Source organism: Acipenser ruthenus, chromosome 9 (genome assembly GCF_902713425.1).
Source record: "Acipenser ruthenus chromosome 9, fAciRut3.2 maternal haplotype, whole genome shotgun sequence".
In the NCBI taxonomy this organism is placed as follows: domain Eukaryota; kingdom Metazoa; phylum Chordata; class Actinopteri; order Acipenseriformes; family Acipenseridae; genus Acipenser; species Acipenser ruthenus.
Window position 1 is genome coordinate 53,351,025 of NC_081197.1, and position 26,772 is coordinate 53,377,796.

The 26,772-nt window shown below is 36.9% G+C and overlaps 1 protein-coding gene across 2 annotated transcripts; it reads right to left on the reverse strand.

Moving 5' to 3' along the window:
* Nucleotides 1-1,118: 1,118 nt before the first annotated feature.
* arhgap20 (Rho GTPase activating protein 20) lies at nt 1,119-25,837 on the reverse strand. Of its 2 annotated transcripts, none has more exons than XM_034008323.3 (15): nt 25,618-25,837; nt 23,220-23,302; nt 16,855-17,025; nt 15,061-15,210; nt 14,849-14,890; nt 14,186-14,270; nt 12,066-12,143; nt 11,570-11,636; nt 10,913-11,104; nt 10,154-10,332; nt 8,754-8,915; nt 7,782-7,891; nt 6,085-6,274; nt 4,640-4,739; nt 1,119-3,476 (listed from the first exon to the last, which is right to left on the reverse strand). In XM_034008323.3, the coding sequence occupies exons 1-15, from the start codon at nt 25,714-25,716 to the stop codon at nt 1,702-1,704; spliced, it is 3,483 nt and encodes a 1,160-aa protein (XP_033864214.3). In that variant the 5' UTR covers nt 25,717-25,837; the 3' UTR covers nt 1,119-1,701. The 2 variants fall into 2 exon arrangements, with proteins under 2 accessions (XP_033864214.3, XP_033864213.3); XM_034008322.3 differs by having other exon boundaries at nt 4,625-4,739.
* Nucleotides 25,838-26,772: the final 935 nt, after the last annotated feature.

Here is a 26,772-nt window from a genome sequence, read left to right on the forward strand (position 1 = left end):
CATGACAGTAATAAATCTCAATGTTTTTATGGAAATTGGTAAATAATAAATCATAAAAATATCCAAATAATTTCTGCACTTGTGTGCAACTTTCATCCAGAGGTTTTATACAGAGACAATTCCTCTCCTGGTGCCTTGTTAAGCAAACAGGTCTGCAAATGACATATAAATGATATCACCTGTGAATGCTGGAGGTCCTGACTGAAAGACCTCAGCGGTCCTGAGAATGCAGCGAGCTACTTTACCTTTTACAATGTCATCCATCACTGCAATTATTTTTGATAGTGTAATTTACTATTAAAATATAAAATACAATCATCTTAACATACAGAAGCTGTTTTTGTGGCATATGAATATACAGTAGTTGCATTGAAACCTGAATTAACCAATTACCAATGGGACTGAACATTTGTAACTGGATAAGAGAGTTAGTTGCTTATTATATTTACTCTGTTATTCACATACTAATAACAAGGCCTTAAACAATGTCACAAGCTATTGATAGGATATTACCACAGTGGAAACATATTTTGTTATAAGTCAATGTTTATCAACTGCAGTACCATATCAGGACCTGTGTGCTATTTAACTGTGTGCTGTGTTCTTTAACCATACCCCTCTGTGCTTTACGATTCTTACTTATGTTTTACTGTGTAACTGTATTAAGCTTTAATATACTTTGCTTCACTTTTAATAACTTAAAACTATGCAAAGGTATTCTACCATGGGCATAGCTTTTCAAGTTTTAAAAACCTAATACATTTTTTTTGGAAATGACTTTATCTTTGATTTTACAGACTGCTGTGCAAAAAACAGATGTCAGGAGTTGCAATTCCAGGTTGGTTTGTTGGTTCTCATAGAACTATCAAAAGTATGGGTTGCTTGCTAGTGATGTAGTCAAGGGTTAGCTTAGAACAGGTAGCGCTGTATGCCTATGTTGTACTTGATAATGCAGCCAATGTTTACTCTTCTCCCATGGGTTGGTTAACAGTGATTCATGGCTCTTAAGAGGTCCTCGGTATATTCTGCTCAAGGATCGTAACAAAAACGAATATGGGCTTATATAACAGAAGTAGAAAGTGCTTTTCAGTTAGAAAACAGACTTCAGCACTTTACACTTTACAGAAACGCCTGCTGCTTCTTGCTTTATTTTAGGTTTATACACAGCTAATACAGTTTCAGTTGGACTTTTACCAGAATAAAAGTGAAAACAAGACTTACATCAAAACAATATTAGAGTTACATTACAACAGATGCACACAGCAGAAACGGTGCTCATTTACAGCAAATCATTTTAGAAATCAGCAGCAGGACTTGCAAGTACAAAAATACCAATTCATTTCTTACAGCTTATATAACAACAGCATAGCTCACTGCTGCATTTTATACACAGATATATACCATGCTAAATATGTTTAAAATAAAAACGTTTTGTATGTATTATAATAATAAAATCACATATTTATGCATTATAGCAGCAGTGAAACAAGAATACTATTTACATTCAAACTGCAAACATCACAATATACTCATTGAAAAGCATCCAAAGTTAACATAGATGTACCATTTTAAAACTATTCTCCTAGATTTACATTGTAAAGGGCAGTTCACTTCTAGCACAAAAAGAACCAAATTTGACGTGATAGATGAGTTGTCAGTTATTTACAATACATTTACGATATAGTTATTCCTTCATTTCATTTAGACATAAGACTCTTCAGCGAAAAACATTTGGTCAAAGTCTTCAGATTTTGGGTCGCTGCATCGCTTATTTTGCCACTCTTTTTTGCTTTGAATCACTGCATTGGCAACTTCCTGTGTTTTTTGCAAGCAGTTCTCAACATCTGTTTGGAGGAAATATTCCCGGACTGTCTTGGTGGCAGTTTGAGATAAGCAAAAGTTAGGCTCCACTTTGCGACTCACAGGCTCCATATCATTACAATGAGGGTCTGTATTGGATATTTTGAGTTTAACGTCCTGAGAGCTCTTTGCTGTTGTGCTGTTGCTTTCTTGGTCAGCCAATCTCTGGTGGTTCTCCAGGGGGAAGGTCCATTCTCCTGTAGCAAAATGGACTACCGACTCTGAGCAACGGTATGCAGCCTGGCTCTTCGGACAATCCTCTGCTAAAGTAAAGGACTGTAACTGCTGTCCCTTCATGGGATAAACACCCAAGCAAGCGCTCTGTCCATAAAACACTGTTTGTGGGATGTGGCTATTACCTGCAGGTAACCTCTTGTCAAGTTTCAGTGTAGGAGGTCTTGAACTGTCCACCTGCGTCTTGCTAGCCTTACTGCCCCCGCACTCATGCAGTAGCCTAAGTGCCTTTACAGTCAGTCCCTTTTCTTTTGGCAAATCTTGATAAAAGGGAGGAGTATTTTGCTGCATTTGATGGATAGCTTCCTGGTAGGAGGGCAGGCAGTGCTGTTTTATATCTACTTCATTTGCTGGTTCTTTAGGTGCAAAGGTCAGGCAGGCTTGTCTTTCACTTTCCTGAAAAACCGTTCCTGCTGGAGCTTTTGGCTTGTCAGAAACCGGGGACCTGGCAGGGCTTTCGTTTTTTTCTTCATTTTTGCTCCCACTTTCATTTTTACGGAAAGACCAACTTCTCATGGAAGGTGAAGTGCTCTTCAACCATCTATTAGGGTGTAGAGTGAAGGGACTCCTCTGAGACACCAATTCGTGTTTACCGGTAGGCGAACGAGGAGAGCAGTCCCTTTGACTCTTCAGTGTTAAAGATTCATTGCGGACACAGGGCTCTGTGGGAGTGAACACTGAGTAGTCAGAGTATTGGGAGAAGGCGCTGTCCAAGGAACTCATGGAGGACCTAGATGGGGAGGTGCCTGGAGAAGACAAACTGGAGCAGCTGGTGGTCGAGCAGAGGTTAAGTCTCAATGGAGGAGGCTGTTTAAAATTAAGCCTAGAAGTTCTTTGAAAGTCTTTCCCATCATCACTAGGACTGGAAGGGCTTGGATTCCCCAATTCGATGCCCATGTTCAGGCTGCGTTTGATGAGTTCCTGGCCCTCCAGCTGTAAGGAGCGAAGCTGTTTGATATAGTCCTCTTCGTTGTTTGTAAGTACTGCATCGTAGCTGGCCTTGCGTGTAACAACGTCATGTTGTTCAAAGTGCTGATCGATGTTAGAAGGTTGGAGACCTATTGTTGGTTCAGAGCAGCGTCTGTGTCTCCTTAATCCCATTGGGAAGAGCAAGTCCTTCTCCAAATATTCTCTGTGGGGCCTGTTTTGATGCACCTCAGGAGAAAACTTCCTTGTCCTTGACAAAGGGGGCAGCTGTAAATGAATGTCTTCATTCTCTGGCTGGTCTAAGTCACAGTCGCTTAAGGTAATGACAGAGTCCCTGCTTCGGTTATCTTGCCCACATTTACACCGCAGATCCGAAAAAGGAGAATCTACATCATAATTCAGCTCGTTTTCTAAACTATCGTATGAAGAGTCATTCATCTGGGATGATGAAAAATCTAGAACAAAGAGAAAATGTATTGTCATTGACAGATTTTCCTTATTGCTGCCATCCTATTTTCCTAAATCTTTCTCATTATGCATCTAATACCATACAACCTCCTTGAAGCCACTTCCCATGACCAACACTGGCAAAATACAAGAGCAATATATTTAACTTCTGAATTTAGATATGGTATAATACTGACCAATACTTTTACAGTATGAGTATACCTAAAATAAGCAGGCTTGGCGCAGCTCTACTAATATAGCACCTTATGATTCCAGAAAGTTTCAAGACATTTACATTTTAGCAGAAAATATGTTTACACACTTGACTATTTAAGAAGACAATTTATAGCATTTAAAAAAAACACACATTTCAGCTTCCTGTTTATAGTTTATAGTTGAAATTGATATTTACACCCAGGCAGAGTTCCTTTATATGTCAAAGTTGTAATCTCTAGTTATTTAACTTGTTACACTAAGTACCAAGTTAAATAAGCTTCTTAATACAACTTAATCCAGTTTTAAAATATTTGGAGGTAAACCATTTGAGGGAAAAAGTGTTTTCCCCTCTTGAGCTATAACAAAGCTTGAAGATTACATTTATATCACTCTTCAGCTCGGAGTATACATTTTTTTAGAACTCATAAATTGATAAAGTGGAAAGTACATTTTCAGGTTGGAGGAAGAGGGTGTTCCCACAAAAGCAAACTACTCACTGGAATGTTAATGAGTGCACAGCAAATCCAATGTAATGTGCATTGTGAAAACAGAGTAAAAGACACCTGCCCACTGTAGTTTGTTTGAATTGTGATCCCTATTCACAAAACTGATCAAATAAATAAATGACAAGTGTTTACATTCTCAGAGCTTAAACAGATGAGAAAGGTTTTATAAACTAAGCACTTAATTTTATCACAGCATTCCTTATAACAACCATTCAATTTTGTAATTAGGGCCCATATGTTTGATAATGGCTCCAATAATAAAATAAACATCAAAACATGCTTCTCGTTGTGGCATCAGCATAAATCGAATTTAAAATATAGAGACGGATCTAGTCCCAGCTAATTTGAATGAACTGTGAAGGAAACCTCTGTCAGCTTCTTAATACAACTTAATTAATGATGCCAACAGTTATGAAACTAAACATATATTTTACCCAAGCCATGCTCACTGCTGTTGCTTTTCTTTGGCATGCTCCCAAACAGTGAAACAATGTCTTCCCCAAAAATCTTGCTGCAGTTTTCTATTACAAACTGTACAAGCATGGAAATCTGAAATCAGAAAATAGGCTATTAGTTCACTTACAACATGATATGATTATTAGTATTTGTTTATTTAGCAGATGCCTTTATCTTACAGAGACTAATATTAATAGCAGTTTGCTCACCTTATGGCTAATAAACACTTAATGCTTTGCATCTGCTTCTAAGCTTATTTGTTTTAATGGTATGTTTGAACAAAAGTTATTGTATTTCTTGCTCTTATTGTATTACTTGTATTGTAACACTTGAAATGTATTTGCTTACGATTGTAAGTCGCCCTGGATAAGGGCGTCTGCTGAGAAATAAATAATAATAATAATAATGTTTCTTCCAGCATCTCAATCTGGACAGTACATACTATTTTTTATAAGTTCTGACAAACCTTTTTAATGATACTAACAATGGACCAGCTCCAGGATGGCTAACTTTTTATTTTGTTTAAGTATAACTGAACTGTGCACCTGTAGACCCAACAGTGTTTGTACCAAAAATATAAACCTGACATGACTCTGTCAATAGGGTGTACTGTAGGGCCACCACGGACAGTCAGTAACTCACATGCACTGTACATCATTTGTTTATTACTTGTTTATATATTTTGTATTAGTTATTGTTGTCATGAATATCACTTAGTAACTGCATGGTGTTTCCTGATACAAAACCTCTGCCACTCTATATGTAAAGAATTCTAACAATTCATATATACTCAATAAATAATTTCACCCCCACCTTGTGTTGATTCTTGTCAAGTTGTGAAGTGTTAATAAAGTTTTGCAGTGGAAAGGTTACTTTGCATTGTACTATACATTGGAAAACCTAAAATCAAGTGTAAGCTGACTAGAGATTCAGTGATCTTGGAGACTAACCTATTGTTTGTAGAAGTTCCCATTAGATACATTTGTAAACACTTTGGTAGCCCAAGGGGTGTCTGTGTTGTGTATAAATAGATGGCCTTTGCCAACCTGGCATGTTTCATGAGCACTATATTCATCATTGTAAAAGATGTAGTGAGATTTGTACATCTGTTTGTTACCTCTGATGAAGACAGATTGACTGTTGAAACGTTAGGTTGTTTTTCAGCTTTTTCTTTTTAATTACTTTTATGTCCAGGAACCAAATAAAATATAAAAAAAACGTATAAAGTTCAGCTGTTGTTTGTGGTTGATGAATGAGAACGTGCTGTGTTTTCTCTGCTATTTAAAAACAAATGAAGCAATGAATGGCTTGGCTCACTGCGTGACATGCAACCCATGCCCAAGAGTTCTAATGGTACAGGAATATAGTTTTATCTCTATTGGTTCTGCTTTAAATGTCAGCATGGTGATGGAATGATAAGGGTTTACAAATTCTTTACCTTCTTTGTGACTTCACTTTCAGTCTCTGGACTTGAAGTAGAAGGAGACCAGAGCATGCTGGGAGCAATGCAAACTGCCAGGTTGAATGCGTTCATCTGGTTCTCCTCTGACTGCTGCTCAATGCAGTGCAGGACCCCAAAGAGATACCGCAGCAGGAGCACATTTGCTTTTGGGAGTTGCTCCATAAGCCTGTAAGAGAAGAATACAGAATATACTAAGATCCTCATTTACTAAAAGTTTTTTTCATCCTTTATCTTTTTCGGTTGCATTAAGCCTGGGTTTTCACATCAATGTTATTCATTAATAGCATTCAAACTACAATGTGGAAAATGACAGTATCTATTATACAAGTGGAAATTGTACAATAGGCATTTGCACTATTCAGCAGTCAGTAGTTATGACAGGTATATATACTCTTTAGGATAAATAAATTCATTTTCATTCAGTGTTACTTGTTGCATTGTGCAATCTTGAAATGTTTGCAATATTCATCAGTTTGTTGTTTTCAAGAATGTTAGTATTACACATATTATTATTATTATTATTTATTTCTTAGCAGACGCCCTTATTCAGGGCGACTTACAATCGTAAGCAAATACATTTCAAGTGTTACAATACAAGTAATACAATAAGAGCAAGTGAACAATGGCTTGAAAAATGTCTTAAGTTCGGGATATATTGGGAAACCATGTGCAGGATTTTCAAAAGTTTGTAAATGATAACTCCAGTGTTAATCAACACATCATTATAGAGCATTGATTTTGGCATTTTCAAGAGGTCGTTATGCCAATCTCGTTATCATGCTAACGTGATTTTCTAATTGTGTTGATTTACGCATTAATATTAATATCTTAACGAGCATTGCTTCTTGCAACTATTTATTTTGGTTGTTCGGGAATTTTAATCTTTGTTAATTTATCAGGAGTTAAATTGCACTTGGAAAAGGAGGGTTTTAATTAACGAAAGACTATAACTCACCTTGAAACAGAAATTTAACAGACCGCGGCTGTGACGCCGACGATACAGAGACTACCTAGATCATTCAATATTTGTAGTTATAAAAATATTTTAGACTTTTATATACTTGTGGTTATGAATGAGATTTGTTCACTTGTTTTAACAATTTGTAACCTTAAGCCCGGGAACAGACTGCCCGATAACATCGCAGGAAGGGGTGCATGGATGCATAAAGTACTGTGGCAATGGGGCGAATCAATAGGGGGAAAAACATAAGGCTATGGGGGTAATAAATATCTACAATTTTGGCTAGAACTTAATGCGACATGATCGTGAAAACCACAGGACTGGAGACATGCATGTATTCTCTCTCTCTATTAAACACATGAAGTTTACAAATTACACACAAAATAGATATTCCCATTATTTTTTATTTCATTTCCATTTGAGCCATCTCGCTGTATGTTTTTTTTGATCTCGTTAACATGCATTTTGATTAACAAGTTCCCCTGATCTAGTTGTTGAGACAGGAAGTGATGTTCGTGACCTGCGACAACTAAGCTTTTTAACGAGAAATGCGCATCGACTCAATTTCAAAGCATAAACAGATTTATTTAATTAACACATTTCGTTTGAAAATCACTTGCTACTAAAGCTCTCGTTACTATACCATGAGTTCGATACAATAACACTGTTTTTTGAAAATCCTGCCCCATGTCTTGTGTTGACTAAAAATTACCTTTGTATGGCTTGTATTTTCTCTTCATGACTCTCTTTGTCTATCACGTTGACCCACTTTTCATAGAAGTCTAAAGAAAGGATGCTGCCAGGAATGTTCCGGAGAAAGTCCTGTTTGACAAGGAAAACTAGAATGTGAAATGTACATTTTAAACCCATCAAATATCGACAGGTCATCAAATTAAAGCCAGTTGAAAATATCAGATTTAAGAACACAAGATATTAAAACAACTATTTGACCCTATTTGAAATGCAGGAAAATGTCAATTTTTCTGATGAAGATAAAACACAATTTAAAAAAACGAAGCAAAACAAAACTAGAACAAACATTAAACTTTCTGCATAAAAAGCAAAAGAAGTGTGCAAAATAAATCTGAATTGATTGACTTTTTTCCTTTAGGGTGTTCTTGTTTACCTTGCCACACCTAAGTGGCTGGTGACAGACTACTGAAATTACAGACTACTGAAATTGTTCTAGAAGCAAAAACTACATTTATTTTCTTTACACCTCTATAAGTAGGCAGAACTGAAAACAAATGTGATTCTGAATGCAGTAACCGAACACCTCGAGTGTTTATATCAAAGCACAAATGCTTTGCCAAGCTCTTTACAAAGTAACTTGAAGTATTTTATTCCCCCATTAGCTTATTAACTCATCATTCAACCATTCCCCCCTCCAGTATTTTCAGATCTCTGCCACCCACAGCATGGCATTTACACAGGGAATGGTTTAAGAAAAGCTGATTGCTAAGGCAGACCAAATGATAGATTAACAATTAATAAGGAGTCTGCAGGTTGTCAGGTGCAAGCTTAACAAACAGCCCAGGAACACTAATGGTATTTCTATCAATAATATGTAACACTGAATGTTATTAAACTTCATTGATGTGAGCAGATGTGGAAATAAAGAATGCCATGGGGGTGAATGCGCTTCAATTATTTCTGATTGAGCTGCAAAAAGCCTTTGAAATACCTTGAACACAGCAGCTGTCACGAAGACAGATTCACAGGCAACAAGCACTTCAGCTCCCAAATTCAGCTTGTCCCTTAATTCCCGGCAGGCTTTTGCGTTAGCAGAGCGTCGAAAAATGCCTCTGGTAAATGGACCCTCTTGAAAAAGAAAGCTCAGCATGTCCTTAAAATCAGGGAAGAATAAAGATTCATATTTTAACCTTCCCCAATTTTAGATTAGCTAGTATTTCCCCTTATTAGCAACCTTTGATATTGGCATGTAACCCAGTTCTGATAACTAAAAAACAACTAGCAATTTAATCTATTTCTGCAAGGACCTACTGTATGAATATCTTTTTGTTAAAATAGCTACCATGGGTAAAGGGTTAACTCGGAATAATTCAAAGACTTTCAGTAGTTTTCCCTTATATTGTCTCATCCTCAGCTCCACACAGAGGAGATTTACATGTGGTGTACAATATAAATGTAGCAGTCAGGCTATAGGGGTCTTTATGTTATGTACATTATCATGAACTAGTGACCACTGCTTTAGCTTGTTTTAATTAGTAGTATTATTATAAAACAAAAGACAACATTGTCTAATTCTAGCTTATGTTTAAAGCATGTTTAAAGTTATGTCATAATGTATACAGTAGGTATATATTCAAGTATAAAATTACCCTTGTGAAGTATTTTATTGATTTACAGTACAAAGCAGAGTATGTGAAACAGCCTGCATTATGTGGAACATTACACTGTGTTTACACAGTTACCTGGATGTATGAAACTAGCACAATGAGGTTCTTATTGTAACTGAACAATGACCCAAGTCCAACCAGTGCTAGCACCTCTTAATATCAGTGAATACAAATTATACATTTAGGTCCCTGACAACTTTATTTGAGTCCCTTGGCTTTTGAAATGCAGCCGTTACGCCAGAAACTTAACAGAGTTGGGCCCGATCAGTACTTGGTTGGATGGGTCAGATCTTCAGTGAGTATCAAGTGCTGCAACAGTGGTGCTGATGGTCCAGTAAGAGTCACTTTTCCCATTATGCCAGAAATGTTAGAGGTATTAAACTGTGGCTAAATCCCCCCACCCAACATGTGCAAATTCTATCCTGTTATAATACTTTCGATTTTAAACTGATATAAAGAATTGTACATTAAGTGACATGACTTCTGCTTCATAAGACATAGATGGTTATGTGCGATTACAAAATTAAAATTTTAGTCACCACACATGTAGTTGTGACACCACATCAATTATAGCGTAAATAATCACACTAAGTGTAAATTGTCAAACGTAACTCAGTGTCACGGGGTTAGGACTAAAAGCACTGTGAAGAATTTGATCAAATTTAAAACACCTGGCATTTCAGTGAAGTGAAGAGTCCCTGTACACTCAGTGGCTTCTCCTTACCATGACTGGCTTGGGCAGATTGTCACCCTCACAGATGGATTGCAGTGGCAGCCCAAAGAGTCTGCCTGGCGTGGGAGGCGCTGGAGACAGAGGCATGCTGTCGAGCTGAGTCCCAGAGCCACGCCAGAAGGCCCAATTGATAAGCGATCTTTTCCTCTTAAAGGATTTTTGGCTGGGCTCTAAGGGGAATGATGGGGATGATGGGGATGAGGGGGGAGGGGGGGGGGGGGGGTAGAGTTGAGGCACTTGTTTCCATCAAGACATAAACAAACCACGATTTCAGTATTTGCTTGCTAGCAGTTGCTATGGTTTGGTAGAATAAGATAAACTCTACCTGCTTGTGGGCTATTTGTTTTGTCAAGCCACTTTATAAATGGAGGAGAACCATGGCTCAAAAAGTAAATGTAATAAAAGCTGTACTCTGTTATATTTTTTTAAATGATGTACTATTGCTAGTTAATAAAAAAAAAAGACAAATGTAAATTGACTAAACCTAAGCCTGTAGGAATTTGAGAAAACAGATTGCGTAGGCCTTGAAATAGTTTTCTCTCCCCTGAGGTCCAGTTTACAACTCCCAGCTTCTTAACTTCTCCTTAAAAACACAGAAACAGAATATGTTTTTGAGAAACTCCCAAATGTGCCTCATGTGAGTTGAATTCTTTGCTGGGCACCACCTCTCTCTGTCAATTCAGCAGAACAGGCATTCAATATTCAGTGTTCTGAGTGAATGGGTCCTCTGTGAGGTACAGTAGAGCTTACCAGTTAATTGCTGGGATGTGGCCAAGCGTCTGGGCTTCAGTATGAACTGGCACTGTGTCTCCAGGGGCAGCTGCTGCAGAAGGAGGGTCCCCTGGAGGTCCTGAGGGAAGGCTGTGTTCTTGATCCCTGCTGGCATCTGTGCAAGCGGCTCTCGCATGTGACTCGTTTTGATGCTGAAGGGATACTCATGCCCTGGAAGTAGAGAGGGAGAGATACATGCCTGAATATCCTTGGCAAGTCATTCAGACAGCACAAAATCATCTGCAATTTAAGACCTGTAATGGCCCTAAAAAGTATTTTTCCACTGCAGCAGCATTTGTTTTGACCTGTGGAAGTTTATGGTTTCAATTTCCAACCCTTATTTAGTTATTTTAACTTGTTTTGTTCACCCTTAATTGGACAACATTTTATAAGGCTAAAGAAAGAGGTTTGCTAACTATTATATATATATATATATATATATATATATATATATATATATATATATAGATAGATAGATAGATAGATAGATAGATAGATAGATAGATAGATAGATTGTAATATCTATATATATTATAATAGCTATATATATTGTAATATCTAAGTTTGCCTGGCTCTGTTTTCTCAAGCACTTTTAGTGGCTAAGATTATCTTTGGGTTTATTTAAATTGTACTTACCAATAAGGGGATATGGAGCATTTTCTTTGCCTGAGCTGACCCAAAGCTGGTAGTCTTTTACACAACACTGCAGTAGGAAAACATATATATTAACACCATGGTATATAAAAACTCATTCGCATTTCACACATGGTTGATTGGATTATTAATACAGCTGACAACTAGGCACATGCAACTCAATATTAACAACAAATGTTTTGCACTTTATCTATGTGTCAGCTGAAACTCAACATGATTTATTTTAGGTTTGTTTTTTGCAGGAAATTCCTTTGATAAACTAATCAAATGACAGCCTGGTCAATACATTCTCAACTCTGAAGGTGTTAGCTAGCAGAACAGGTTTAAATCTTACCAGATTTAAAACAAAAACCCTAAGGAAAAGAGCACATTCCAGTGATGACCTCTGCATATCACAGTGCAAGAGAAAGAACTGGCTATGCATGTAGCTTCCTGTGCTATAGGAGTCATTGGGATTGGGGATTGTACACTAACTTACAGTAATGCCAAACTGCTGCAGCGCCATCTTGATGACATCAGCGGCTGTGTCTGTGTTCCCAACCGGCAGAGTCTTAGACTAAACAGGAAAAAAAAAACAGTTCATAAAATGTACTCCACTGCCTGATGAGAAAAACAACAAGCACACGCTGTGTTTGACATTCGTAATGAACAACAAGGCAACACTGTGTTTCATCTGGCGGGTTTTTCGTATTAGACAGAAAGTTTAAATATTTCTTCCCGGCAGCAAATCAAATACATTTCTGTAACATGTAAAACCCCAGAAATATATTTTATTCAATCCACGTAAATGACACTTTGAATAGGCAACCATCTGTGTCTTAAGCTGACAAAAATGTTCAGTCCTTTTGTTTCACTGTTCATTTATTAGGAGTCATTTATAACTGTATAATGGTGTTGGTCTGGTAGTATTGGAGAAGAAGGAGTAGTTGTGAATATAGTACTGTCTATATGTGGGAGAAGAGTGTACAAAATGATACAACAAAATCTGTGCAGATGCTACGGGGCTCAGAACAGATTAAGAAATTATCAAAAGATGTGTGCATTGTGTGCGGCCACTATACAGCTTTCATTCAGCGCAGTCCATGCTGCTTGCATTTGATTCCTCATGCTCCTTCTGTTTCTATTCGTTGCTATTGGCCAGCATTAACATCAGTATAATCACTGCATGTTGATTCGCTGAGCTTTCATTTTGATCAGATTTCATTTTGGCAGGCGTCACAAATCTCCGCCCATTTCGCGTTGTGTCAGTGCTCATTGGTTGATCAACGAGAGAAGACTTTAGCAATGTGACGTGAAAACAGCGGCATTATTATTTTCTTTAGTGCGGCAGAGAAACTATCTGAATATTTGAACGACCATTGCTGCACATGAATTTGAAGGCAAAAATCCATGTCAGTTTCTACCATAAAATTACATAGTTGATAAATATTAGAAATAATTATCACAACGCGTTTTGCCTTTCACCAGTTTGCCACCATGCCAGAATGTGCACAAAAGTTTCAAAAATAGCAAGTGATGTGTGGGACATTAGGGATTAACATAAAAAAAGGATCAGATTTGAGTCAGAATGGGGATACAGATTCACCCTTTCCAAACACTGGCCCAACTTGCAAGGTACATGTTAAGTATAGTAATCAATGTTTTGTTTTGTTGTGATCCTGGTATTTTCTGTTACGAGGACTGTAATAAACGAAAACCAAAACAGTGAGGTGTTTTTTCTTTGTACAATGTCCCCTTTTCTAATTTTTTTTAAGTTTATTTAAATTAAATTTGAGTTTTCACTTGTGTGTACATCTAAAAAAAGGCATAAGTAAATCACAGAAATCATTCTACTTTATGAAATGTGTCTTTTGCCATTGTGTTTATTGTGCAGAAACCAGAATGACAGGGATTTTAAAAAAAACAAAACAACAAAAACAATGTGATGTCTACTTTTATATTGTTCAAAAATATTTTTCTGAAATAGATCATGGTAATTAATCTACACAGAAACACAACAGAGAAGCACACATGATATATTATTGTAAGCTAAGTAATAAGTAACAAAAAAGGGGTATTTTAGCCTCTATTGAACATTGTTTGACTGAGACCTTTTTGTATAATTGTTTCATAGCACAGTTGTTTTTTTATAACATTTTTCATCCCTTTTTAATGACATCTTGGAACAAAAGTCACCCTTACAGCAGTTACTGCACAGTGTAATATTTCTTAATGGTGTAGTGTATAAAAAAGACTGAATCTGTTATATTACTGCAGTGTAAGGTGTACCACTAATGACAAATACACTTATCGTCAAAATGTCTCATTTATATCTAATATCTAAATTTATTTTTATTTCACTAAATGCAAAGCTATCTTTGAATTCAGTCTTGTTTGTTTCTATCAGTAACAGAACAGAATCAAACAGGCTGGAATTTGGACTCCTCAGTAAGGATTGCTGTCTGGCCAGTATCGGTCTCCCTAATGCTGACAGGTAGTGCTTGTGGAAAACTCAGTCCCTAAGGTGGGATCTGACATTAACATTTCTTTGGACTCTTTCAAATCACAGGATTAATTTAGCTAAAGAAAACAGAAGAATTATCATGATAAAGTACTTACATATGTACCATTCCCAACATCCCTTACAAACAATTTTAAAGGAATGCTTTTAGGGTCATCTTTTTCTTTTTCTTCTTTGATTTGGCTATGCAAAAATGAACAAATAAATAATCATTTACAAATTACACTTTATAACAATCCTAATACTGAAAATATGATAAGATATAGAACTGTTTCAAAGTTAATGCCTTGAATGGAGCAGCACCTAGCTATCTGCAGGAGCTACTGACCGCGTATCGCCCAAATCCCACTCTTAGATCACAGGAAGCGGGGCTGCTCGTTGTTCCCAGGGTCAATAAAATCAATACGGGAGGTAGGGCTTTTTCTTTTAGAGCCCCTAAACTATGGAATGCTCTACCTCCATGTGTTAGGGAAGCTGGGTCTGTGGGTATTTTTAAGTCTAAACTTAAAACACATTTTTTATAAAATGGCATTTTATCTTAGTGGTTTTAATGCAACATAATTGCTAGGTTTTAATGATTATTTTTTATTATTATTATTTGTATATGTTGTATTGTATTTTTATGTATTTCTGTACAGCACCTTGTGATACTTCAGTATGAAAGGCGCTATATAAATAAATAAATAAATAAATAAATAAATAAATAAATAAAACACATGCAAAAAGCAGGTCTAATGTTACACATATTAAAATGTCAGTACCTCTTAATAAATGACAGCCATTTTTCTTTCTGTTCCACCGAACTGAAAAAAACAACAACATTCACAGTCTATTACACACTCAAGTAATATAAGAAATATAAAGAAATATAGCATGCATATACAACACAATACAATATATAGAATTACTACTGAACTGCTGTTACTTGCCACTGGACAGGAAAAGCGGTCAGCAATATTCAGTGAATGCCTACCTGAATGTAGCAACACAGTTGGTGGTAGGCCAGCCCATGACAAAGGACCGGTTGTGGTTAGTGCTGCCCTCACACACCTCATCTGTGCAGGACGCGGTCCACATCTCACAAATCTGGACATGGTTCTTTAGTTTGAAGTGTGAAGTTGATCTGCAAACAATAACAATGTTACTACTTTATCTTTGGTCATATAAGAAAGGGCCACCTTGAATACGGAACACTATGTATACTGCGTAGGCCTACTTTACAGATTTATATTTTTACATAATGTAATGTGTAGCCTACCCAAAACACATTAGTGTTATTTCAGCGCAATGATTGAAACTTTTAAAATAGCAATATAAATGTATGTGCGTGCGATTTTATTGTATTTTTTAAACCCAACACCTCCTTATGCCGGACAAACATGCCCGGTTTAACGAGGGGCTACTGTATGATTATGAAAAGCTTTTTGATAGAAACACATTTTGTATTTGGGGGTGGGGGCCCCACTATAGAATTTGATGGGGTTAAACTGCCTTTCAAAAATGTCTCGCAATGCTAGAGATCTCGCTAAGATGATACAACAAATATTTAAATGATCATATTGCAACTCTCTTATGAAGGCCAAAGAGTAGGACAACCCAGTCTCGTAACCCTAATGTAGTCGACCCCCCCCCCCGCCAAGACATTTTGTTTTTTGCTCTACTTGTTTCCTCAGAATATGAACTAAACTAGGCACAAAATGTTTACTTCAGGGTCAGGTTACCTTATATGGTTTGTTTCCTATGTGCAAAAGGACCGAGTCCACCAGTTGTTCACATTGAGGTACGGTTCGTTTCCTAAGCGGACCTTGTTGTTCACACTTCACACCAAACATACCGAACCGTACCGAGTGCGGACCGAATCCTCTAAACGGGACCCAGTGTGAACACAGCCTTAGTTCACGAGACAATATGGCATATTCAATGTGCAATATATTTCATGGAATGAAGACTGTTCTGACAGTTTGGTACAATTCCATGCAACACACTAGTGGGATGACTATAAATTCTAAATGAGCTATACTGTTTAGTTATTTTTTATAATACTATAAAAATAGTATAGGGTGCTGTGGAAGACGCAAGCTGATTTCCACCCACTGAAGGTCCGAGTGGCCTGTAAGACCACTCATCTGTACATTGTACATGGACTATTCTAGCCCAAAGCCACAAGGGGGTAGCTGCTCTGGCCTTGTGGAGTGGAACTCAGCCTGTAATGTACATTTACCCTCTAAAATATTCTATATATATTTATGATCCATTAAAAACGTAAAAATTGCATCTGCATGGGCTTCCAAGAATTAAGTGATTCATGAAAGGGTGACTAACAAACACATTGTAAACAGAATCTGCATTGGTTGTGATACATTAATTGTGCTGTGATTTTGAACCAAGACACCAAGGCACAAATCTACATGATTTTGTCTAATTTGTATTATACAGTACACTCCAAAAAATACTGGGACCGATGGATAAATAATAATACTGGGAGAAACATTTGTTCTTCCCAAAAATTGATTTCTGCAGTGGTCACTGTCAAAACTGGTCCAACATGGCTAGTTTAAAGGTTTAGTGTTTTTATAGTTTTCTTTAGAATTTAAGATTGAATTTCTGGATTTAAAACCTGCCCTAACAGGTAAGGTTCTGCCAGTTTGCAGATAGCTAGCTACTGGACTTCTGCTTGTACATTCTAATCTATTCTATCCATTTTCTGTTAGAATAAAGAAAAATGAAGTTATTTTTTTTGACAATATGACAGTTCTTTTGAACTTACTTGGATTTGGCGATGACCAGAATGTCGCTGAACAGGAAAAGGTGTCGCTCTTGCGTCTGCAGGCCTGTCTTGAGCTGGACATGGTCATGCATCACAAACACTCGGTTCGGACAGATAAATGACTGGACAAGTGGACATGCCTCTGGGTTGATTGGAGACAGACAACTTTCTCTAAAAATATAAAAACACACAATTAAAGACATGCTTTTAAAAGGAAAGTTCTCACAAAAATCTAAAGCTGTGTAAAAGTCACATTGTGGTATTTAATGACATATAAAAAAAACCCTTGTTTGTTATCAGAAGTGACTTTGAGATGGGAGGGTACTTGTCTGGCTAAGGTTCAAGATCAAATGTATCTATTTTTCTAAGATGGAGATCATAACATTTTAAAGAGTTCAGTTTATACTCCTTAATCTTTTGAAACAGGGACGAGCAACGCTTCTCAAAAGGAAATAGTTCAAAGGTTTAGGCCCTTCCTGTTTACAGCTTTGATAAAGTTGATTCACTATCTATAGGGATAACCTTCTGCACAGTTTTTTGAGAAATGCCTACCCTCTGGAGACTGGGTGGCATGGTAAAACATCTCTGTTCAGCTGTTAGAGCTTGGGGTATTCATCTGACACTAGTAGTCACAGCTAATGCACTACATGAATGTGAAATCGGACTCCATAAAGTGTCAGTAAGGCTGATGGGAGGGGAAATGGGAGCTAGTCATTTTCTTTGAGAAAGCTAATGTATTTTCGTCTTGTGTAATATTCCCCAATTGAGTAAAAACTTTCTCAAGCAGCCTTTCCCTCTCCCACAGGTCCAGAAACAAACCATAAAGATCGGTTTATCTCTCCCTACTTAATAAATGCCAGAAATATGAAAACAAGCAGTCATGGAAATACCCAGCAGAGAAAAGATAATTTACTGCTAGAATGCTAAATCTCTAACCCCTGGCTTATAACAGGGTGTCACACGATTTGTCAGTATGCATAAATAAATATATATATAGAACAACACCTCATCCAGCCCTTCCATGTAACCTGTCAAATGTCTCTGTTTGCTTTCAAAATATTTATATGAAGTCACCTTTTTACCAGATGCACATTCTTCACCACTTTTGTCTTACAGATTTCTGAACAGAAAAACAGCTTTGGAAATTTAAAGGGTGTGAGGATCGTCATGGAAAAAGCATGAAAGAAGGATGAAGTCATTAAAGTTGAGGTTAAAGCCAGTTGCCCAGTGGGAGGTAGAAATACCACACCAAAAGCTTAAAATTATACTGTCGAGACGTTGGTATACTTGACTTACTGTAGTTTCTCACAGTTTCAACAATGGTAAGTTACAGGACATGTACAACAGAAGCATGCAAGCCACTAACTAAAAGTGCTTTTCTGGCTACAATCAAGCAGCTGGTGCAGCCTCATACCGTGGAAATAGCTGTCAACATTAGAATCTACACGATATACACTATAAGTTGATGATCAATGTCTAGATTGAGAAGTGTTAACAGTGTTTCTGAACAGTGTTTAATCCTTATTTAACCCCCTGTCATTTCCACATTTCATAAGAATTTGACTTCACAAAAGTCAAGAGGACTAAAGGATTCCTGGCTCTTTGAAAGCCATGCTTTGCTTTCTGCATCATTATGCTGCTTATAATTGGTTCGCTGAACATTCCCTTCCCCCGTGACAGTTTCTTGAGCTATAGGGCCTATACAGCCACCTGAGTCAGACACAGACCTAACCTGGAACGAATACCTGCCCCTGTTATTGATATCAGCACATTAAGCAGGTCAAGAATGTGGGTGCAGTTACCTAGGATTATCTAGACTTTAAATCCCTACCTGTCTCAATACACAGAAAATGACCATTGGACTAGAATACTCACAGTGTACAAACTTAAAACCAAGGTGAAAGGTCAGGGATACATGTGCTGTTGTAGTTGTTTTTCACATTTAGTTCATTTATGTTTGAAGTCATAGATGGACTACTGTACCTGTGGTATCACAATTACAACACCTACTTGACATTACACAGCCATACCACACAGCCCAAACTACTACAGTGTGCTTTACATTCAGAACTATATTTACACACCAAGATAAAGGCCTACCACAAATGTTCAAACACGTTTGCCTAATTTCCAAAACATTACTGCAAACTAAACAGACCTAATTTCAACAAAAAGCGTCCCAAGATAAGATGTTTCTATCATAACACAGGCATTGACTTCTCTTCAAAAGATATGTCTTATTTTTTCAAATGGACATTTTCAAGACAAGTTATAGCACGTTGTGTTATTTGCTCTCGAGTATCATTCTTTGGGAACACTTGTACTTTGTTACCATACCAATGGGAAGTCAGGGATACCTAGGTCAGCCGAAGCCCTAAATAGTTCAAAAAGGCAAACAGTGGTTGTGCCAGCGAGCATTCATCCATTCTCTTTACATTATTTACAACTGAGAACAACCTGTTAATTCAAGTTGGGCAGTCAATGAGAGACAAAACCTCCAACAGATGGATGTGCCATCCCTGTTGTTTGTGCCAAGAAGGATTTCTCACAGTGCTGCAAACAGGGCTCTTGAAATTTACTCTGTGATTTGGTGATTTGTGTTTGATTAGTTGGGAATAGAATGGCATAAGGAATAAAGGAAACGTCCTCGGTACATCTGGGTACATTCAGTACACATGTTAAAACAAATAGAAATTGGGATTTGTATGCACTAAAAAATGTATTATTCCCTTTTGTTTTGTTTTTTCCTTCTTTGTTGTATCTGCCGTGCTTCTTTCAAATACTTATATGTGCCCCTTCCTGGATCAATTTCCCCTGCATACGTTAGCATTAACCTTAAAAGAGGTCAAAAGGTAACCCTAGAAACCAACAGTGGCTAGCAACAGCTTCTTCGTCCTCTTATAGCGGTGCAATATTGAACACTGAAGAGTTCACTGCAAATACTGTACTAGTCACATTTTTAAAAATGATTTCAAATGCAACTACATTTTCAAGAAATGTATGCCACTATGTGTACTTTTAATATGTGTTGTTTCGCTTTTTAGGTGGTTCAAGTAAAATGTCTTCCTCAAAGCGTATTCAGATACAACACACATTTTTTGCATTCATCCATTCGTACATACATACATACATACATACATACATACAAGTAGCTCTTTTGCCCCTTTTTTAAAAAGTATTCTGTTTTTGTGAAAGAAAATAATAAAGTTGCTTTTTTTTGCAACAATATATAATGTTTTGATTCTTCTTTGCATGTATCAATAAAATAAAATAGAAAAAGTGCAGCATACAAATATAACAGTATTAATTTGCAACTAATTTTCCCGCAAAATTTGGTAAAATATCCCTGCAACTTTTGGCAAATATTTCCTGCCATTTTTTATTGGCCCTGGTCATGACTAGGTGGTGACCAGACTGCCCAGTTGTAGTTTTCTGCAAACATTGCGGTTCCAACCCATGAGACTCAATGGACATGTTGGACAATGCAGCCAGTGTTGAGACAGTTGCACCCACTATCATGCCCCTTGTGCAGTCACTGTATCCTTCTGCTGTCCCATGATTGATGCTAAATAGTTGCACACAAGATTAGATTAGAGTAGATCACATGACAAGACCACATACATCTGAATACATTGCAGACTCAGGAATTTTCTAATGTTACATTCATTCTTTTTTCAATTAGTGTATGCCGTGAAAGAATTAGTATAAATAGGAGAGTTACTAAACAGCGTTTCATTTTAATTAATGACAATGAATCCTGGCAAGCGACCTCCTTTCATCCATAAACAAACTCCTATTCTGGTCTTGCTTACTACATTTGTTGATGACCTCAGACTATTGAACAGTAATGTTTATGTAAGTACACATATATGATTTTAACATGTTTGTCTGTTAAAAGAATATATTGAATACCCAATTATAAAAGAGGAGAACATTTTAAACACTTTCAGTTTTTCTCCATTGAAAAGTAAGCCAAAGTACACCCCTCCAGTTCTACAAAGTATGCATTACATCATTAAGCCATCTGCACATGATCAGCACATGGACTCGATTTGCAATATTCCCCGGGCCAGATCTCAGATTTATATCTACAAAACAGCAATCTGTGGTATATAATTCAAAAGAGACGTTAAACTGCAATGAGTTTAGTGGTCTCAGTAATCACAGGGTGTTGTTTAACCAGACTACCAGAATACTTCTCTGGAGGGGAAGAAGCATGCAGTGAATATCAAATACGGAGTACAGTTAATATTATGTGACTCACATGATTCCTAGTAGCTAGGAATTCGGGGCAATGATGGTACAAGTTGAAAACAAGAGAGGCGGTTGCTAAACACGTTTGAATATGCTTTAATAATTAACAGTCTGACGAGGAATTGTGGGATGATACAATCATTTATATACAGTACATTTGAACATTCGTTCACAAGAACTAATGTACATACATAAGTACATTAATTCACCAACCAGAGTGCAGGAATTGTCCTCATTGTGTTCTGAAATCATTGTTATCTGGGTTATGAAATCCCTGCAGACATCCGTTCATCTGGGTTTCACACATTTTTGTATAAATCTGGACAATCGCTTTTCCAATTGTCAGTATTTACATTATTTAGCATGGTTTTTAAGATTCAGATTCTGGGTATATATGGAGGTGGCTGGCTGTCCATACATCCGTCCATCCATATGTGGCACTTATATTGTTGCATATATCTGGAGACCAGCTTATTCAATTGTCTTCAAACTTTACATTAACATTCTTTAGCAGAAGTTCTGGGTATATATCGAGTTGTATGGCTGTCTGTTCATCTATGCATCTGTACAGGTATGTCACACTAACATTTTTGAATATATATGCAGAACAGCTTATCATATTGTAACAGAGACTGAATGATTCTTGGTGATAATTCTCCCTCCTGACCTGTGAGGGTGCTGTGTAAAGGGAACAGAGTGCCCTGGACTGGATGGCCAGATAATTCATTCCCAGGGTTAGGCGGAGGTCGGCCATCTAGAAAGGGGGCGGAGCTACGGTACACTAAATCATTGACCCGGATGGGAAACGATGTGGCAGCCGCGGATTGGAGGAGCGGTTGCAATCGTTAAACAAGCGGTCGTGATTGACAGTATATAAGGGGACGTAGCGAGGTGATCTGTTCCTTTGTTATGGTTAATGCTGAACCGGAAGGAGAATTGTATTGTGAATCGTGAGTGTTTTGTTTGTGTTGTCGTGTCTAATTATACTTGTTTGTTGTTGTCAGACGGCTAACACGATCCAGAGCTGTCGCTACAGGCCAGCACAAAACCCGAACAACACTGCACTTGTTTCACAATAAATTGTATTTGCACCACAAGACCTACAGCACTCACTTTGAACTGGTGACCGTGTTTGTATATTGTGTGTGTATTAAATACAGTGTTTATTGTTTTGGGACTGAACCCCTGGGTTATACTGTGTAGTACACATCGTTGTGTACTACCATTCATTATTATTTACAGTTGTCAAGTGACTTTTTGGATCCATTGCACCTGGGTTATCGTTGTCTGTCTGTTATTGATCACTGCATCACTCCTGCACACTGCAAACCACTTTGCCACACAAATGTATTGCTAATTCGTATTCTATACTATGCTGTACATACTGTTGATATATGTCATCAACTTTATCATCATACCGATAGCTCTAATTGTGAATTCACGGCATGGCGGGGGGATGTGTGTTTCTGACATATTTGATGATTGAGGCAGTAGTGAGATTTTCAGTTAATTAATATGGAAAAATAAAAACATTTTTAGGTACATACCACAACCAGGAGATGGCGTCAACTATTTAAAAAAATACTATTTGCAAAACAGTACAGGCAACCAGGCCCGGATTAGGTACACTTGCAATAGGCCGCCATCTTAAAGGGAGCCCCTGACCACCAATGATTAAAAAAAACAAATATCAACAATAACAAAAAAATAAAAAATGACCTCAACATGATGAGAAGTATGTGTATATGAGAAATTAGAACTGGCTTAAATTAACAGTACACATAAACGTCATATTAACGTATATTAAGTTTAATTATATTAAAAACACAATAATGCAAAGTGTCCCAAAATAGTTTAATCCGGCACTGCTGGCAACCTATTTTCACTTTGCAGTTTAAATAGGATTTGTGGACCACTATTTTCTATTTAAATAGTTTTCCTTGATTATTTTTGGCCATTCTGACAAGACATGAGTGTAGTTGTTACTAATACAGTGGGTTCTAATGCAGATGTGACTTGTAATGCGAATAAAAACTATAAAGAATATACTGCAGGGAGACAGTAATTGAAAGCACCACAACAAAACCAGAAGAAACCGATTCTTTCCTTACCTGGAAATTGTTCTGGATTTAAGTGCAGTGCTAATAACCAGTGAAGGTGCAGACTGTCGCCTCTGTGCCAGAGTCTTCCATTTCTACACAAAAAAAAAAAAACATTGTCTTTATCTCAACTGAAATCACCAAAATAAATATATTAAAATGTTATACAAATGCAATATATATATATATATACTATATATATATATATATATATATATATATATATATATATATATTTTTTTTTTTTTTTTTTAATACAAACTACAGTGCCTTACTGCCACATCTCACAAAAGTAGAATTTTATAATTCAGTTCAATATTTTACCTAACTCACATTGCCTTTTTTTTTTTAGTTTCATTATCTCCATATTTTTCTCCAGGGTGGAGCTGTAATGTGCTAAGCGTCCTGTAGGTGGCCTAGGGGTACATGTGGTACCACTATCCCAACGGGCCACTTATAGGTTGTTTATTACCTCCAGATTGTTGGACGGTTGTGAAGAAGTGATCTAACTACCCTTTCAATAGTTACCCTTTCATAGATCCCCTTTAAAAAATATTGTATTACTGTACAAAGATAGCAGCACTACATTTGGAAAAAAATATCTAAACTGGGAAAAATAAATGGTTTCAGTTTTAGGGACCCATGTCATTATAGACAATGCCAAGTTAATGTATGCTGTGTACAAGTGTATAATGAACACAAAACAGTACAGTATGTATCATATTTAACACTTCCTTAGTCAAATGCATAGTTATGAAAACCACATGAGAAGGCGTAACTCCTCAAATTATGCCTAGAGCAGTAGCCATTCAGCAATACCCCCCCCCCCCCATCACCATTACAATCCCCCCAACCTAGTTTTACTCTTTCAATAACAGCTTTCTCCAATCAAATGCACGTTGGAACTGAAAAATGAATTACATGCAAATGACGGTTTATTGGTATTATTCTTATTGGTAGTAGAAGTAGCCTATAGTCGCGGTCCTCGCAGTGTAGAAGTACTAGTAGTCCTTGTCGTAGTAGGATAGCCTTAAATGGACTAAATAATAGAGAAAACACACGATTAATATACAAATGTATGAATTACTTACTGTAGGCCATGGTATCTATCAAGTGTAAAATTCAGCAACATCTGCAGTTGAATAACAAATATTTTAATCAAAGCTGTAGCCTAGAGGTTATTAACACTAATGGAAACGTTGATACTATGTATGAAGAATTTCAGGAAAGCACGATGCCCAGTGGCAAAAAAAGCAGATCTAACAAAATCAATATTCATATAGGCACAGATGAAAACCATGGCAAGCTAATACCGTCTGTTTCATTAAAGCTATATTTCAATTACACCTGGTACATCCAATAAGCATATTTGAATTATAAACCATTTAATAAATATGTTACAATAACTATATTTAATGAAACCTAATTGTGTTGGCATTACAGTGTAACATGTATAGACAAATAATAATAATAATAATAATAATAATAATAATAATAATAATAATAATAATAATAATAATAATAATAATAATAATAAGTAACGACAAAGAAATGACTCCGGTCAACAAAAATGTATATCACCAACATACAACTGCACACTGAGTTTGTGTGTAAACCAAACATATCTCTGTGTATTAGACTATATATCCTAAAAGGATTGGTTTTAAAACTATTTCAATCCATTTTTTTACACAGTATATGTTAACACATTGAATATTAAAAAAAAGTTTCAGAACACCATTTAAACTACTATAGCACAAATAGAATGATAACTCTGTAATAACTGTAATACTGTCCACACAAAACTATGTCAATAATGTCAAGTGACTTGCCCAAGGTCATGCAGTTGGACATGCCTCGGTAAGTTTGAACCCATTAGCCCTCAAGTACCAGACATACTGTTATATATTAAACTGACACATCTTACAGCCATTTATACCCACTGATATCAATAACTTCTTGAGCCATTTAAATATATCGCGCTATAAATAGCTATTGAGAAGTAATGTTTATAGTATGTGGTTGTCTAACTGATAGATTTAACAATATTAGCTGCCATCAATAATCATTTTACACGTAACAAATATATCGTCAAAACATAGATAACAGAATGAGGCTGCAAAATGAGTTATAAATTATGGAAAACAACAACTGAGCTTCATAACCACGTGTGTCTTCTTTTAAACAAATTTGTTTCCTGAAACACAAACAGTGGTTTTATTGAAAGGAGCTGAATCCAAATGTAACCACAAACGCAGTGGAAATGTGTAGCATTTTCATACAGTAACTCCACTCGTCACCAAGAGCTCAAACTAAGCCGTAATCGTAATTATCAGTCATAAAAATACATAACAAGAAACCATTCACAAATAGTCAACTGGTAGCTAGCAAATTATACTTTACAAACTACCTTTTTTGCCTCTGCTGGTAAACCAGAGATTTTGGATTCCCCGGTTAAAGATGTTGAACGACTCTGTCCGATACTATCCTGTCGAGGTGACATTTCCATTAAAGCTGCTTGAACGTTTAAAACATATCAATGTAATCTTAATCCCAGATCCATTCACATTTCAACATCAAAGCAACAGAAAAGACAGTCCTGCAAATCTGAGATTCACGAAATCAGGTGGTCTTCATGATTCAGTTTTTACAAACCGTGAACGCCCCTTTAAACTTCAGACGTAGGCTACTGACTGTACAGTATGTGCTTCGTAGTCATGAAAGCCACAGTGACTGTTTCATGTTTAATGTTGACATAGGCTAGCTATATTCTACTGATCAAGCTGTCTATCCATGTTGCTAAATAAACCAGAACGCATCAGCGTCACTGCTTGGATTGGACCTTCCTCCAGAGACAGAGGCACCCAAGGTCCTAGTACCGTCTTTCAGTGGTTTCGTTTAATATAAGCACGTCGCTGTAAGCAGAACTATAACTACACTGCAGTGAATGACCCGTTTATTATTTATTTATTTAGCAGACGCCTTTATCCAAGGCGACTTACAGAGCCTAGGGTGTGTGAACTATGCATCAACTCCAGAGTCACTTACAATTACGTCTCACCCGAAAGACGGAGCACAAGGTGGTTAAGTGACTTGCTCAGGGTCACACAGTGAGTCAGTGGCTGAGATGGGATTTGAATAGGGGATCTCCAGGTTACAAGCCCTTTTCTTTAACCACTGGACCGCACAGCCATTTAAGTAATGCGCCAAATATCCCAAGTCAAAGACACAACCGTGAGGAATTTCCTTTTTGTTACAGTAGGCTACTGTATCTATCCTATTTGTAGAAGACTGACAATATAATAGGTTATATACAGCTGACATTCTACCGAGGTCAAACTTAGGGTTTCAAGCTATAGCTGGCAGTATGTCTATGACTACGGGGAGTTATGGACGCGCATTTACCTTGTGACTTACACGTTGTCATTTTACCAAATCAAATGACTTTAGATTTTTGTCTGATTTGATGAAAGGTGTTTAGGCAATCTGTCAAATTTTGACCATCAAAATGTAGTCGGCTGTACAAAAGCCCGAACATTACTATATAACTAATATATTTTTCTTT

What these genes read in the sequence shown, in the direction of transcription:
- arhgap20 (XM_034008322.3), bottom strand. Translation starts at nt 25,716, where the DNA reads ATGGAAATGTCACCTCGACAGGATAGTATCGGACAGAGTCGTTCAACA. An exon ending in TACCAGCAGAGGCAAAAAAG is followed by an intron (nt 23,303 to 25,617) that starts GTAGTTTGTAAA and finishes TTTTTTGTGTAG; the next exon opens with AAATGGAAGACTCTGGCACA. An exon ending in TGACAGCTGCTGTGTTCAAG is followed by an intron (nt 7,892 to 8,753) that starts GTATTTCAAAGG and finishes CTTGTCAAACAG; the next exon opens with GACTTTCTCCGGAACATTCC.